At 37.0% G+C, this 16,156-nt stretch overlaps 4 protein-coding genes across 13 annotated transcripts in view; 2 read left to right on the top strand and 2 right to left on the bottom strand.

The window, feature by feature from the left end:
• Positions 1–2,905, top strand: part of Gukh (NHS actin remodeling regulator GUK-holder) — a 79,976-nt gene extending 77,071 nt beyond the window's left edge. The window contains exon 12 of one of the 2 annotated variants that reach the window (XM_071774812.1): positions 131–2,905. In XM_071774812.1, coding sequence (XP_071630913.1) covers positions 131–928 — 798 coding nt within the window. In that variant the 3' untranslated portion in view covers positions 929–2,905. Of the gene's footprint in view, positions 1–67 lie in introns of both variants that reach the window. The other variant, XM_071774803.1, reaches the window with a different exon arrangement.
• A 1,271-nt stretch (positions 2,906–4,176) lies between these two features.
• LOC139810922 (GTP-binding protein 2) lies at positions 4,177–9,160 on the bottom strand. Of its 2 annotated transcripts, none has more exons than XM_071774848.1 (7): positions 8,946–9,160; positions 7,673–7,951; positions 7,288–7,590; positions 6,887–7,147; positions 6,365–6,758; positions 5,895–6,180; positions 4,177–5,618 (listed from the first exon to the last, which is right to left on the bottom strand). In XM_071774848.1, the coding sequence occupies exons 2-7, from the start codon at positions 7,947–7,949 to the stop codon at positions 5,334–5,336; spliced, it is 1,806 nt and encodes a 601-aa protein (XP_071630949.1). In that variant the 5' UTR covers positions 7,950–7,951; positions 8,946–9,160; the 3' UTR covers positions 4,177–5,333. The 2 variants fall into 2 exon arrangements, with proteins under 2 accessions (XP_071630949.1, XP_071630939.1); XM_071774838.1 differs by lacking the exon at positions 8,946–9,160 and adding an exon at positions 8,528–8,671.
• Positions 8,713–16,156, top strand: part of LOC139810992 (DNA replication complex GINS protein PSF1) — a 10,131-nt gene continuing 2,687 nt past the window's right edge. Inside the window, exons 1-2 of one of the 5 annotated variants that reach the window (XM_071774986.1) lie at positions 8,713–8,768; positions 14,000–14,049. In XM_071774986.1, the coding sequence (XP_071631087.1) occupies positions 8,752–8,768; positions 14,000–14,049 (67 nt within the window). In that variant the 5' untranslated portion in view covers positions 8,713–8,751. Of the gene's footprint in view, positions 8,862–13,999; positions 14,050–15,919; positions 16,112–16,156 lie in introns of those variants that run through there. The other 4 variants (XM_071774978.1, XM_071774993.1, XM_071775003.1 and 1 more) reach the window with 4 other exon arrangements.
• LOC139810937 (uncharacterized) overlaps positions 9,447–16,156 on the bottom strand; it is a 17,164-nt gene continuing 10,454 nt past the window's right edge. Inside the window, exons 1-12 of one of the 4 annotated variants that reach the window (XM_071774881.1) lie at positions 15,852–15,991; positions 15,127–15,261; positions 13,450–13,564; positions 13,255–13,358; positions 12,935–13,006; positions 12,773–12,873; positions 11,824–11,927; positions 11,434–11,675; positions 11,187–11,362; positions 10,854–10,998; positions 10,119–10,318; positions 9,505–9,766 (exon numbers count right to left, since the gene is read on the bottom strand). In XM_071774881.1, the coding sequence (XP_071630982.1) occupies positions 9,553–9,766; positions 10,119–10,318; positions 10,854–10,998; positions 11,187–11,362; positions 11,434–11,675; positions 11,824–11,927; positions 12,773–12,873; positions 12,935–13,006; positions 13,255–13,358; positions 13,450–13,540 (1,449 nt within the window). In that variant the 5' untranslated portion in view covers positions 13,541–13,564; positions 15,127–15,261; positions 15,852–15,991 and the 3' untranslated portion in view covers positions 9,505–9,552. The other 3 variants (XM_071774889.1, XM_071774873.1, XM_071774898.1) reach the window with 3 other exon arrangements.

Below are 16,156 nucleotides of genomic sequence, written 5' to 3'. Positions count from 1 at the left end.
AATCCTACAATTTAATTTATGTTTGCCACAGTTTATTTCTTCCGTTAATTCACCCGATCCATTCCAGATACCGACTACGGTGCAATCGCCTACGTCACGAATGGATTTCAAACGTTTGCTCCTTCAACAGAGTGTAAAGGCCAATCCCATGCGGCTATCGGCGGCGGAACAGCTGAAACTGTCGCGCCAGCAGTGTCAACAACAGCAACAGCAATCGTCGCCGAACGCTCACCAGAGTCCCTTGGCCAAAGTCCTGAGTCCACGCTCAGTCTGGAGGTTTCAGACCCCGAGAACCGACGTCCTTTCGTCCACCATAATCGAGGACACCGCGGCGGAGGAGAAGGCGATGAAGCCCTCGCCGGAGAACACGTCTCCCATTTCAAGACTGAATTCTAGACGGCAGCTGGATCTCTGCATCGATCTACCGAGTCACTTGCGTGTCACCGACAAGGACAAAGCCGCAAACTTCAACAACGATAGACTAACGGCGAAAAAGACGTCTATGGACGAGCTCGATCTCGATACCGCGATCAAATCGTTAAGTCAAAATAACCATATCCACGAATCAATCACAAGCACGTCTGACGATCCTACACGAATCGCATCTCCTGCGAAAGCCACGATAACCGGCCAGGATACTTCGTCCTTGGTGCCTCGAAACGATATCGCTAGCACGGCGATACGGTATTCGAAGGGTACGCTCGAATCTACGAGTCAGGACCCCGTGAGTGCTCTCGAGTCGAGGAGGATCAGCAACCAACTGGCGAGAGCCCAATTCCTGGCCAGCACACCCACGAGCACCAATCCGTCGCAGAACCTCTACTTCAGCAAGAGATTCAGAGCGCGATCGGAATCCCCGCGACACGCAATAACGCAAAATGTTGCGCCGCGCAGTCCGAGTGCTCCTGCTCTCGAAACCGCTCTGTGATTCGCGAATATGTCGATAATGATGACAACGACCTTGCACAAGACTTAGCTCTTCATTACATTGTGACGTACAATATGTACATTTGCTCTCCTTAGCAAACTGAGATACCTTAATTAATAACAAAGTTTAGTATACCGGATTGTGATCATATATGTCCATATCATATATGGATTGAACATATATTGTGATCATAATATGTCCGTAAAAACCAAGCACTGTTCTGATTGGTGACAGTAACTTCATTTTTAATTTTTTTTATAAAATTTTTCTCGAAGGAAACTGACGCAATTGGAATTTTTTAATGACGATATCTTATCTAGTACATTATAATGAAGAGTTAAGTAGCAAGGACATCTGATCCATTTGGAAATTTCGACGCGACGTATTTATTAACCGTAATCCATTTAAATCGAATCATTTGTCCTAATTACAACGGCTCGTATCTGTGCTAAGAGACAATAATTCGTGATATGGTAATAACGCGGAAATTAGTATTACCCAGTATTGCAAGGCTTCTTGCATAAACTAGAAAAAAAAACATTCAGCGCGAAAACGTCGTAATTATTACGTCACGCTCTGCCGGTCGAATGTTAAATTGATTTTACGGAACGTAACGTTACCTTACATAATTCAAATCGCTAAATCTCATATATGTAATTCAATCGAGTAATAAGCAATAAATAGGATATTCTCGACGCTAATAATCTCAATCGAGTGCCTATTTGATATAATCGTTTTATAAAGAAGCATTTTACGTATGTATAACACTATTTAGTCTCGAATTAAGACACAGTGATGTACTCGATATTTTCTCATTTTTTTAATGCTAAGCGAGCCTTTTTCTTCTCAACGAAGAAAACGATTTGATCTTCGCACGATCTCAATCCTCACGATCAGACACTCTTAAAACAGTAAGGATAAGATGAATACTATTTCGATATATTCTCATCTCAATTTATAAATACAGAAAATGCGGATGCATTGTATTCCTTGCGAAAGTAATGCACAAAGGTTTCGTTCGCGAGAAGCTCTATTCGCGATACGAAAAAACTATAGCGACGAAGCTCTTTCGTAGCTCCGACAAGAATTTTATCGTTACCTACATTAAAATCGAAATATTATGCAGTATTTTATAACCACTTGGGCTATACAATATTAATTTATTTACGGGAGTTGAGAGGAACATATTGGTAGCCAAGAGCCACGTGAAAATTAAGCACAATGGACTATAAATCGCTCGTCGTAGACGATAGAAGTTGAGTGCAGGATTATTATTAAAAATTCTCGAGATTGCCAGAGAACAAAATCCTTTAAACTTGACTAGAGAACAAGTTCTAGAATGCGCGATTTATCGTTCACCGTGCAAGGCACGTTATTGTGCATCGGCAGACTCGGTTTGCCGACGACGCCAAATTGGGAGTCTAATCGTTAAGGTATTAATTTATTTGTCGACTTCGACGACGGCAGCCCAACTCCCGCCTTAAGTTTCGCCTTCGGCGAAAGTTGTACATATATAATACGCGAGCAGCGTAAATCGCAAACCGATTTTAAGTCTCGATCGCTTGCTAGTCTAGTCGGGGTAGAATTTAGTACGTATATATATGTATCACGTTTTGGAGATTTTTCGAGCGGAAAAGTGCCGTTAATCGCGTGCGTATAATCTAATCACGTCGAATCGATTTTATATGATTATCGAATGGTGAATAGAGAGAATCTACAAATATATATATATATAAATATATACATTATATAACGTACGCGAGGAGGATAATGATATGTATAGCGTAATAAAACAAAGTTGCCTTAATTAAATTATTTCGAATTATACGAGCGATCGCCGATCGGCGCGATTCATCGACTATTTACGATCGCGCAATGAACGGAAGTAATTTTGCACATGTAACATGTAACCCGCTAGGTATTAAGCTGGAAACGTGTTTTGTACTTTGCTCAGAATAAATGAAAATATTTCGTGAACAGGTGAGTTTTCCTCGTTCCTATGCATGCTTTGCGCACATATAGTTAATTTATCGCGACATCTTTAAAAACGGACGTGACGAAAGAGCGTCCGCCAAAATAACGTCGTTAAATAAACGCTCGGCCGACAAATTTTATCTTAATTTATTATTGCTGAATAAGCGTAACAAATGTAATCTCACTCACCGAGCTGCACACAGTACCGAACCGCGCGTCTGCGTCTCGTGGCCGCCATTTCAAAGGGAGCTGCGCGAGATAGTCGGCCTCCTCCTGGAATGCATTTCATGTTGAGTTTTTAAATCGAGATAAATTAAAACATTTATCTTAATTTATAAATGTAATCTCACTCACCGAACTGCGCACACCGAACCGCGTCCGCGTCTCGTGGCCGCCATTTCAAAGGGAGCTGCGCGAGAAGTCGGCCTCCTCCTGGGAATGCATTTCATATTGAGTTTCTAAATCGAGATCAACCAAGACCAGACATTCTCGGTCAACCGAAAGATTATGCGCTTACCTGCACGCCTGAGGTGTACAATACGCGAAAACACCGATCGCGAATTGTCGTCGAACGAATAAACGAAGCGAATGAACGGGAGCGATCCTTCGTTTCGGCGTCGATTAACCGTCTGAAGTGCGCGGTTGTTGAACTAGCGACTCGGGATAGTCGGAATTCTCGGGAACAGACGCGGCCTTGTGATTGGTCAGATTTAAATCGTCGTACTTACCGCCTAGAAAAAGTCCCTCGCAAATTTTCTCGACATAGAATCTTGAAATGTAAATCTTGCAAATCACGTGAGTTAAAAAAAATATCGATATTCTCTATAAACAGCAAATTCGCAATTAAAGAGATGGTATTGTAACCGTAGCGAAATCGGGACCTCTTAAGAACGCAAATAGCCAGCATAAAGTAACAAAGTATACATTATTTTGAATAAAACAGTATTTAAACAAAATATAATTTTATATTAAATAAAGAAATATTGGAGTGAGGAAGGGATATAAAGCGTCAAAAAATCACCGAATTTAATAATGTACATTGATGCCTTGTACAATGAGCGGGAAAGTATCATCTTAGGCCCATATTCTCAATTATCTTTTATCGATAAAAGCGCGCTTTTATTTCTGAGATGCTATAGTTCACATAATACTGTAGCACTTCAAAAATAAAAGCGCGCTTTTATATCAATAAAAGAGAGTTGAGAATATGGGCCATAGTGTTCTGACGTTATCAGATTTAATTTTCAAGCTACAATTAATACAGAAGACAGGAATCATCTTCATCAGGTTTTATTTTCCTTTTATATTTCTAAGTAACGCTGCTTAATTGCGAGCTTGATGCTCGCTACTCTAATCGTACAAAGTACATAAAGAATTGTGCCGTTTTAATAAACAAAATTGTCGTATAAGTTCGATACTGTTTATTATCAAAGGCGCAGTAATAGTGTATAGCGAGAAAAAGATCAAGCTTCGAACATCATTAAATGAAAGTTTCTACCCATTTTTTACAATATTCATTATACAACAATCGTTTGAAAATTAAAAAATTTGAACAATGTATGTATTAGTATCTTTAAGAAAAAATATGTGTTGTAATATTTTCATATATGCTTTCATTATACATATTTTAATGTTTTAGAAATATATACAGCTGTAAAAGAAGGTAATTTCATCCTTACATACCGATGTATAAAATTTTCCTTCAGGCCAAAAAATATTTTAGTTACGCCCTTATACAAAAACGTACCACTTATTATGTGCTGTCTTAGGTATATCCAAAATTTCTAACTTCTCACGTAACACAAAAAACACATTTTTTTTCTGAGACACATTAATGTATTGCACAAAACGATGATAAAAAAATATGCTTTCGGGCCAAAAAAACTTTCTAACTATGCCCCTGCATCGAAACACACTATTTATCCTTCTTTTGGATATACTCTTTTAGTAAAATTCCTGACTATAACACACGAAACTAAATTCTGTCTCTGCTGCATTTCAATACACTGCTCAAAATAATAAAGAGATCACACTTTTGGGCATCTCTGCTTGAACTTGTCGAGAATAAGAAAGCTGTGAAACACTACAAAAATATTTACATATATTGACTAAAAAATTCAGTCAACGTATTTAAATCATAATATAATTGACTATCAACTATATAAACATAAACTAAACTTTCAAAGTTCGCTACATCTACGCTTCTATGACATTCTAAGAAATGATTCTCTTCAATCATTTTAAGCAGAGTATATAATGAGCAAACGTAACTATATTAGTACACTGCCAATAACGTCAGCGATATAATTCTACTTTTACAAAACATTCATGCATTTTTTCTTTCGTCTTCTTTTTTTAAATTACATGTACATAAATACTATGAAAACAACATATTTCAGATATTATTTTACATCGCGCTATGTAATTTTCTTCACTTGATCGAGTTCTGCGACCCGATCACGGGAAAGATTTGCGTGATTTTGCCAATCCCCTTAGTACGTCCCTCTCTGAAAAACAGACGCATCCCGACGTGGAGGTACTCCGGATGACTGACAAACCTAAATAACACGGACGCGGTGTCGTTTGTCTGCAGCCCCCTGTCATTCGCATCCATTATTCCCTCAATGACGCAGGTTTGCCTCACGTTACCCACGTGCACTGTCGTTTGAAACCCGGGGAATATCGCGGTGGAGTGATACACTATCAATACAGTAGCCTGAAACACGGTATTTAAACTTCTAGCGTTTTTGTAGAAATCTAAACTGTATGACTCAACTATCCTTTAAATATTCCAACTGACACAACAGTAAATCAAAACAAAATGTATATTTTAACCAATTTGAAAAGTATCAACAAAAAAAAGTTTATTATGATGAACTCATAATAAGGGCGCTTCTTGAATCGATAAAAATAAGAATTTGTATTATCGCCCATTAACAGCGGAAATATTAAGAATTATATTCATTACATAAATCAAAGTTTCTCCACACACCTGAAAGAAGAGTGTTGCATGCGGTCGATCACGTAGAGAGACTAAGACCATCCCCGGACGAAGATGTGGTAAGGGAGGGCTACGGTTTGTCGGTGGTGCTAGAGTCAGACTGGCGCTCTGTGACGCCCTAACTAAACAGCACGGAGCTTTATTACGATGTAGACTAACTACTTTCACTGGACTAAATTCTCCGTCTGGCAAGGGTCCTACTAGTAACCGAGTTCCCGGTGCAATCGCGCCCTTAACAAGTAAACCTCCTAAAACTGGTTGTGTCAATCCCGCTACCCTATATAAGGTAAAATAAGAATCACATTTTGTCATAGTCTTTATAAAAATATAAACCATCTGTGAAGGCTATTTTCTACGAGATATTGAAGATATAAAAATTGTAGTTATTTATAAAATATCAAAGATTCATAAAGTTAGTTTTATTGGTAAAACATTAAAAAATATATATAATGACCAATTACCTAAACATTTCGTCAATTTGAAATAGACAGGATTCCGGGTCCGAGTCGATCGAATTTGTCTCGTAAGGTGACAAATTTTTGATAAACATAGTTAACTCTTCCAGACCCTCGCCGGTAACGCAACTGACACTGAATACTGGTATCACGTTGGACGTGTAGTCCCATGACGGTATGTCATTATTGCTAAACAGTATTAATTGCTTAGGATAGCCCTGCGTCATCATAGCATTCTCGAGTTGAGCTAGAGTCTCGGACATGTCGCAAAATCCCAAATCGATTTTGTTCACGACAATGAAAAACGGTAGTTTTAACGCTAAACAGAGAGCCATGTGTTCCTGCGACGCTTCGTTCAGAGGCGGCGCTATCACTAGCATAACATGATGTGGCGAATATCCTGAGGGAATAATTATGTCCAAATAATTATTTCTCTAAGAATCTCTTATATAAATTACCAGAAATAATGATTGTTCACTGTAGAGTAGGTACTATGATAAAAGTTAAACATTTAAAAGTTATATATACCTGTCAATCCAAGTACCGTCGTCCTCAAATACTTCCGATGTCCTGCTAAATCGATGAACGTAACGACTTTCGACGCGTGTTCGCATATCTCTTCGGCCGTCGCCATTTCGGCATAGTTCAAGACGTGACCCGCGCTATCAAATCCGATAATCTCGTGCGATATCGAGGATGTACGACCAGTCTTTATCTCGTGCAGGTGACGCAACATGTTGAGCCTCGCTCTACCTCTACCATTGTCCAACTCACCCTGCGTCAGTACCCCTACATACATAGTTTTTGCTTACAATCCTTGTAATCGTGTTCTCGCAGCATTCATACAAGGTAGATCGCGAATAGCAGAGCGTAGCGTAGACTGTCAGTGCCATTTCTCTACCTTAAATATCCTCTGCTAATCCTCTCACCTAAGAGAGTCGACTTTCCAGCATCCTGCGCACCGGTGACTGCCAGTCTCAGATCTACGATACTATCCTGATCCTCTCTGTCATCCTTTCGTAATTTTTTTACCAACACTTCAGCGACTTTCTTTTCCTCCTTATTATTATTATTTTGCGACGCCAAGGTCTTACTTGCAGAACTCGTGGCTATTCGTTCGCGTAATACTCTTATAGTAGCGCCCAGTCTGGAAGCCATGTCCTTCAGCGTCTTTAAGGACGCTTTCATTTCCTCCTTTGTTAAACCTGCCAGTCTTCCGTTGTCTTCCACTCCTATATATGCGATATATTGAGAGATAAGCAAAAAAAAAAGAAAGTAATACAAAATTACAATTTTATATATAAATATTTATACCGATTTGATAAATCGCCTCTCCATGTCCCTCTCTTAGCCTCCATTTCATCTGAGTGACGAGATGTTCGAAACGTTGACTAGATGGATTTATCAATTTTAATTTGTACTCTATATTTCCTTGCTCTGGTTCTGGTGGAAGTCGGTCCTCCTGATCCTCATCGGTACTAGAAGTATCACAATCCGACAATCCATTTCCCTCATTCTCAGAATCATCCCACTGTCTCTTCCTTAAATCCTTGTCGTTTTGCGGATCAAAAAGTTGTAGAAACGACTCCATATCTGCAATTATTAATCACAAATATTATAATTTCCATAGCTATTTTCGTAACTATAAAATCATGAAAAAATATATCCTTTATTCATTCTTTTTTACGTTTAATAGAAATCGCTGCAAAAATTCTAATAAAATTGAAAAACAAAAGATAAATAGATTCAAAAAATATCCCTGTTATTTCTTATAAATTTATTTCTGTATTATTTGTAAAAACAATCTAAAAAATATATTTAAAAATATATAATATGGTTGTACAGAGCTTAAAATAATTTTTCGTAACATGACGTAACACCACATGGAATACAGATTGCATCATCCTTATAAAATGTTTTGTAACTTGTAATTTTAGTTTTAATGATATTTTCTGTTTGCATTCTTTTTAACAAAAATATCAAGAGAAATTAAAAAACCTATCACAGTAAAGACTGTCTTAAATCAACAGAGTATCATATATATCACTGTATATCACGAACTTCTTTGGAAGAGAGAAATGATGCAATCTCCGAAAGAGGAAGAATCTATTGTTACTTCCATCAGCCGCTTTCTTCACAAGAGAAATATGCAGTGGTTCTTTCACATACCTATTAGGCCTTATCAGTAAGGAAATTCTTTTGTGTTAAACGGAAATTATTATTTGAGGACTTCCTTTCTTCAGAACAAAGCAGCGTACGTTCGAGGATTCCCGCGACTATGCGGATGTGTGCGTGTATACATGTATATAAACGTATGCCCGTTTCATCAAGAGGTCTGACAGATGTAGGTGCGTGTGATGTTGTGACACATCGCGCTAGAACAAACAGTGCCAATGTCAACGCAGATAAGGTACGCGCGATACCCTGAGAGACGATTTCGTCGAGTTCGCGAGAGGGAACGAAAAAAACCAATCAGCCGTGTCGACGAACAGCTGTCTCGAAAGTAAAAGTGACGGTGGAGGAAAAGAAGGGAATTGCGAGAAATAAGTATCGTTCGCGCGTTCGGGCAACGACTGGCGAGACTCACCGCATCTTTTGGATTTCCGTCCCCGGCTCAAAAATCGAGATCGTCCCGTCGAGATCGTGCGTTCAGGTCGGCGGTGCCACCGAAGTCACAAAACATGATAAAGCGCCGACACTTCACCGCGACTTTCTTCTTTTTCTCCTTCCTCCGTGCAACTAGGTCACGAACTGTCCGTCATGTTCCGACAGACTGCGAACGACGGAACCGTAGAACGAAAACTCGTCCTACGAACAATGCTATCAGTAATCACCAGCCCGAGATGGCCGACGAAACCCGACATGAAATATTCCGATATCCAATAGGAAGAAGCATTTCCTAGGAACACCAGCTCACGATCTCTTGTTTCCCCTATGAAATAGGTCTTGCTATTGGCAGAGAGATGTCTTAAGAGTGGACATGCTCGCGTTTTAAATCGAACTTATCAGTGGGTTACTTTTATTTTATTTCATTTTATTTTATTTTATTTCATTTTACTTTATTTTATTTTATTTTATTTTACTTTATTTTACTTCATTTTATTTAATTTTATTTTAAATCACATCTACACACAATTTGTGATTTTCATATATCACTTCATATGCACATTTATCTTACAATAATGGCAATTACGCTATGTCGCTCCGTCTTGCTGCTCTTCCATTAACTCCTCGGGTTTTTCCTCGTCGTCCGATTGCTCTTCTACAGCAACAATATCCGGGAAATATAATTTCGACTCTTCGATGGCCTTTTCCGGATTTTCGCTCACGTGAAAAGGTCCGATTCCGGCGAAACCCAAAAATGCCTCGCAACCTACTTTCTTCACAGTGCAGACGAATATTTCGTAACTGTAAACATAAAATGAAGTAATTTAGCGCGCAGGCAGGTAAAGTTAAACTTTCTCTTTGCAGAATATGAAAGAAATTAAATAATTTGATGTAACGTTATGTAGTCACTTTTTTTCAGAACTTCAGAGGATTATTCAAATCTATTTACGACCAAAAAATTAACAAAAATGTGAAATTTAATAACAGAACCATCTATGATTGTAATTCAGTATTTTAGAAATGGCAATAAATTTATTTGAATTGTCTAAAATTCTTAAAAGATTTATCTCACAATTTTAAGATTAATTTTTATTAAGTTCTGAAAAAGTAATTATATTATAAAATTTTTAAATTAAAACAGAGGAATGAATACCCTGTTTTTTCTTCCGCACTCATCTCGAATGCTTCTATACTTTTGGCAATCATCTTAGCCTCAGGCGGTTTATCATATTCAAATACACCAAAATTGATAACATCATCATCGAACATTTCCAGAACCATTTTTAAATCATTTTTACGTGTGTAATCATATTTGAAGACGGTTATTGGCACTTTTGTCATCTTATCTTCATACTGTGGATTAAATTAGCAAATAATATAATTAAATTATAATTAAGTAATTAAAAATCTCTCAAGAACCGTCTACAATAGCCGCAAAAGTATGCAGTAAGACGTAAGCAGTAAGCTGCTGACTAAGACCCCGGACACACACTTTTTCGTAACAGTAACAGTAGGATTTCGACCAATCACGTTGCTCGATTCGAAAACGTACGGCCGTACGTTCCCGAATCGAGTAACACGATTAATCGAAATCCTACTGTTACTGTTACGAAAAAGTGTGTGGCCAGCTTAATGGGATTTTTACAATTCAAGAATAATCAACTGTGGTTGGTCAATAGCTTACTGCTTACGTCTTACTGTATTCTCTTACGGCTATTGTTGTAGACGGTCCTTCAAAGAAATAATTATATTATTGAATTATAGAATTATAATTAAATTATTCTATTTTATACATATACAATTATTTATTTTTCAATTCGAGCCTTTCGAAAATCCCAAAAGAATCATCGAATTTTACGCACACGAAGTGTTTCCTATATATACTTACCGGATACGTTGTATTAGTATAAACTGTGAATATTGTGCGGAAAACGATTGCCTTGTTCCTGGGATTTGGAGGTATCCAAACGAAAGGAAACTTCTTATTTTCCTTATCAGGAACTTCAAAAGCTGGGCAATGTTTTGTGGCGTAGCTACATAAAGCAAAGATTTATTTTAATGACAATTAAAACTAATTACATTGCTACCAATTGTCATTAATATTACTGTCAGCATTACTTTGATTGCAAGATAATATTATAACGTCAGTTATTTATTTATATTACCAATTTGTGTATAACTTTAGATGTATCAAACTATATTAAAAGTATACATTGTGTACCAATCTTCATTCAAACAATCTTCCGACTCCGGTAACGTCGATTCATTGAACAGGATGTTGCACAGATGATTATGAACGTCAAGATTCTTTTTTCCCTCAACAATCTTCAACCGCATAAACATACATTTGCCATCGAAGAGCAATTGCTTGCTGTTTTCCGAGAAGCTATACGTGGACTGCATGTTAAAGAAAATGGAGCGTGATAAATTTTTACCAATATTGATACAACGAGTCTTTGTTACAATACCTCATCGAGCATTTTCTGGAGCAGTTCCTCGTTCATTCGTTTGCGTATCTCTTGTTCCACTATGTAATTCTCCGGTAGCAATTCCTCGATTAGTTCCACATACGGTGGACTCGACCTCTTATCTCTTCTACGTCCCTCCTCGTCCTTGAATATCCAGGGAAACAGCAGCAGACAAGTCTCATTGCATAACGACGTAGTCAGATGCAGCATCTCCGCCTCGTATCTCGCTTTAGCTTCAGCCACTGCATAACAATTTTGTTGTTATTGCATTAAACAATAAATGTAGCTCCATGCAATTTCCAATTTAATTCATATTAATTTTACATGTTCGAACTTTTGTCTCAGGAGTAATTAAAAAAAGTTCAAGTGTTTAGTATGACAATATATTACCTTTTCGAGATTTCCTTGCTGTTTCTTTAGCTATTTTCGCTTCTTCTTGAATTTTCAGTCGTACTACTTCTTCCGGACTTTTTTCGAAAACATCCATGGAGAATCTACATTTTAAACAAAAAAAAGAGAAAACTTAAAAAACTTAAAAAAACATCTAAATCTACAAAATAATAGATTTGTCATTTATATTAAAATGTTTAGGACACCGTGTCAAATTGTGAGGAAGCACGTTTAGAAATCCAAGTTCTCGATCGCGAAGATAATGCATCATCGATGAACAATAACGTCTGTTTGTTCCCATCTTCTCTTAAATATTTCACAGAGCGACCGACCCAACAAAGAGCCTAAACTGTTTTAAACTCTCGACTGCGCGAGTAACGGCGCGAGATCCCTACGTGAAATATAATCCTCAGATAATTTTTCTACGATGAGATCATAGAGGAAGCAACATGCTTCATTCTAAACACGTATTAAAATTTGCATTCAAAACAATTCTTGCAATTTCACATAAGTCGAGCGCCGATATACGACTCTGCTACGGATAAGACCATACAGCTCATGTCTATCCATGCAAATCCATGCAAATCTTGCGATTCCGCAGAATAAGTCAATAGTGAAATATAATTATCTTTGTCAAGGACAATTAACGTGTCTCGCGATGAGATTACACAGAGTGTGCAGCGCAGTTAAACAAAAAAGTAGATTTATATTTTTTTTAATTCCAAAGTAATAGAAATTTATATTCTACAAAATGTAGCGAATTGTACAACTATAGTTATAAAATGCCCGACTTCAACTAATACTTCACAAATGGATTTTTTAATCGATACGAGGCGGACTTATCCTTAAATAAAATGTCGAGATACCATCGGATTTTAAATTATAACCGGCTAAAAATAGTGAGATACAAACTTTCACGCGAACAGCATCATCAATCATTTCAACTTACTCGTGCTCGTCGCCCTTTTGAACCCTTTCGAGCTCGATCATCAGCATTTTTACGAATTGCGGACAATGCGCTCCGAACATTAAATTTATCATTCGGCCTTCCTGCGAAAGAACCGAATTCTCAACTGCAATAATTATTTCTATATGCAGCACGAATACTTACGTGAATAAACATCCACGTGGGCTCGCTTTTTCCTTGAAACCTCTTCAAGTCGGTAACACGATCACAACTTGCCTAAATATGATGAAACAGAAGCGCTCTTACTAATATATTTAAATATTGAAGATCAATTCAATATGAAAAATAATTTCCATGGATAAGTAGAACAAATGCTACTTCTCTACATATTGTTTCTGTATTATTCTATTTAGATAAATAATAATTCTATCTGGATTTTCCTGTTCATTATTTATTACTCTTATTTATTCTTATGATATTTAACAATAATCCTTTCTATATATCGGTTTTTTTGTGGCAATTACCGTAGCATAACTCAATGCATCGCCTCCGATCTCCATCTTCAGCTTCTTCAAAATGCTCACCATGCCTGTGCAAGGACCACTCCAATCTGAGTACACGTCCACTACTGAATAAGAACATTGCATCGAAAATATCTTTTTATAACGCTCTAATTGTCTAATCACGGAATTACTGTATAATTCGTAAAAATTACTCGCCTACTAAACCCTTCCGTTTCAGTACCTTCGCCCATTCCTCGTCATTAAGAACTTCCGTCTGCAATGCCGCGGGTGCCGCTTTCTTCGCCATTCTTCTCGTCGTCTTCGCTCCACCCTAAGACAAAAATCAATTAATTAACTATATTCCTCACAATTTGTCAATCAACGGTGTCTTTGCCGTCGCAATAACATTGTTCGACGAAATTTAAATGTAAAAAAAAAGTCTGAAAACTATTAAAAACGTCTCTCAGATATCTCTTTGTATCATCCACATTTCTATAAAAGTTGTTTGGTATTGTCGTAATTTCGTAATTGCAATTATATAAAATTATCATGTTTTTTTTAACACTCTATTCGCGCTGTACCCTTTTACCCCCGCGCAACATCATGGAAGCTAAGGTGCCGATCTCGCCGGTCACAATCACAGACGCCAATTTTCTTCGCGAGAAAAGCGAGAAAAGCGAAAATTTCGATTTCGAAATAATTGAAGTATCTTCGGCGAGGTGGAGAGAAGTACTGCATTAATCGCGTATATTTTCCGTTTGCATAGGCTTGGCTTTCGGGGCTTCCTTTCGGCTACACGGGGACATCGGCGACATGGTAGGCACGCGATATAATATAATGATTAACGAGCTCATGATACAAATACACGCACAGGTAATTACGGTGCAGGAAATCCGGGGGTTCCCGCGAAGTTCTTGTACATAATCGCCTGTCATGAGACATTAACCCGAATATGCCGTAAGAAAGGAAGTCGTTCCTCAAGAAAGAACGACATTAATGTCTCGAGATTTTCAACAAGGTTCGCGAAATCCATCGATTTAATATTCTTTTATTGTCTTCTTTAAAATAGAAGCAGAATTTTTTTAGTAATCACAGTCAACCATTTTATTCAATAATTAAATCGTTAAAATATAAAAATAAATTTTTTTTAGCTATTTTAGACATGTTAATGATTCCATTTTACAAAAACGTAGACAAATTTTGTTTTGTGATTTCTATATATTCTATATGAGCCTCACAGAAGTCAAACTAGTCAACTTTATTTTTGATACATTTCTTAATTTTACCAAAGTACATATAATTAGTTTGTAGCTTCATCAATTTTGTCTACTTTTTGTTTTACACGATTGATCAGTTTGGTTTTTGAAAAGCTCATATATGGCGAGGTTTGAGCAAAATAATGCATAATTATAGTATTAAAGAAATATAGGAATATTACGTATTAAAAAATATTATATTTTTGTAAGCTACTGTACTGTATTATGTATCTAAATAACGAATCATAATAACGAATATGATTACTAGCTAAAGTTTGTATATACGACAAGAAAATTACAGGGGGCACACGGCGGTGTCGTTCCGACTCGACCCCCAAAGCGCACGAAAGGATTAATCTTTAACCGAATTCATTCGTAGCTACAATCGATGCTAAGCAGCCAAGGACAGAGCTGTCTCATTGACACTCTTCTCTTTAAAAATGCACATTTCTAAAAGCAACAGTTCGACCTTTGGAACGAAAATCAAAGTTCAATTTCACTGGTCGAGGGTTTCGATGGAATGTCATCTCGCTGCATCGCGTTTAAAGAGCCTCGCTGGAAATCGATTGCGTGCTACGACCGATTCTTCCTTGACAATTAGAACGATGCTCGGTCCAACAATTAAAGCACGACTTACACATCAATAAGTAGTCACGATCTTTGTTGATTTCCACCCGTTTCTTGGTTGCCACGTAACGATTATATAGTTAGGGCTCGCTTAGCGCCGGATTTATTGTTAGTTTCCACAGCTTGATATGCACATATGCGAGTACTGAAAAATCAGCGGAGTACTCTCTGTTACATATTTATGAAAAATAGTTGGTAAATCTTTTCTTCCAAACAATAACTAGAAAAATACCTGCACGCGTTTGCATATAATAATTAAATACGAGTTACATAAGACAAGTATTAATTTTAATGACTGAAAAATTAACATTAACAATTGAGCTTAATGATAATGTCGAAAATGCTCCTGGAGGTCCATACAAAGTTTCTTCGCAAATTTTAAACATTAACTGTAAGATTTGAATTTATATCTTAATTAACAAAGAAAAATAAGATTTGAATCGTTCTAAATAGATAAGTGTCTCTGCAGCATGATTATGAAAAATAATTGCGTAGTAATTTTTTTTTTTTTAATAAATAGAAAAATGCCTGCACGCGCGCGTTTGCATATAATAATTATTTTTATTTCAAGCACTAAAACGAGACTATTAAAACGAGATACATATGTGACAATTATTAATTTTAATAATTAAGATGTTACATTAGCATAACAATTGAAAGTTGTCTAAACGATAACATCGAAAATGCTCTTGGAAATTCTTATAAGACTTTTTCGAAAAATTAAACACTGGTTACCATAGTCGATTTGAATTCATGATGTGATCATCACTCTCGTCAGATGGCATTGGTATACATTTAAAATACCGCCAAATATATATCGTATAGCATGTACACATTACGGAGCACGTACACATCTTCAAGTATCTCGGACCTTGATTTATTTACCAATTAATTTCGAGTAAGTTTCACGAGAATATTGTGCTTTGTAACAACACTCGGAAGGTCGTCGAATTGCGATCGTCATTTCTCTGCATCGCCACTTGTCGAATTACACGGTAACCGTTTATATTTTCGATCTTGATGAAAGCAGCGAAGGATTA

Source organism: Temnothorax longispinosus, chromosome 1, assembly GCF_030848805.1.
Source record: "Temnothorax longispinosus isolate EJ_2023e chromosome 1, Tlon_JGU_v1, whole genome shotgun sequence".
Classification (NCBI taxonomy): Eukaryota; Metazoa; Arthropoda; class Insecta; order Hymenoptera; family Formicidae; genus Temnothorax; species Temnothorax longispinosus.
The sequence above is the reverse complement of the archived record's forward strand: the minus strand, read 5'-3'. Positions and strand labels throughout refer to the sequence as shown.

Bases quoted from the DNA above. Each gene is read 5' to 3' on its own strand.
- LOC139810922 (XM_071774848.1), bottom strand. From the start codon at position 7,949: ATGGAGTCGTTTCTACAACTTTTTGATCCGCAAAACGACAAGGATTTA. The intron at 7,148-7,287 runs GTGAGAGGATTA...CTATGTATGTAG, and splicing joins TGGAAAGTCGACTCTCTTAG to GGGTACTGACGCAGGGTGAG. The intron at 5,619-5,894 runs GTGTGTGGAGAA...ACCGTGTTTCAG, and splicing joins ATGCAACACTCTTCTTTCAG to GCTACTGTATTGATAGTGTA.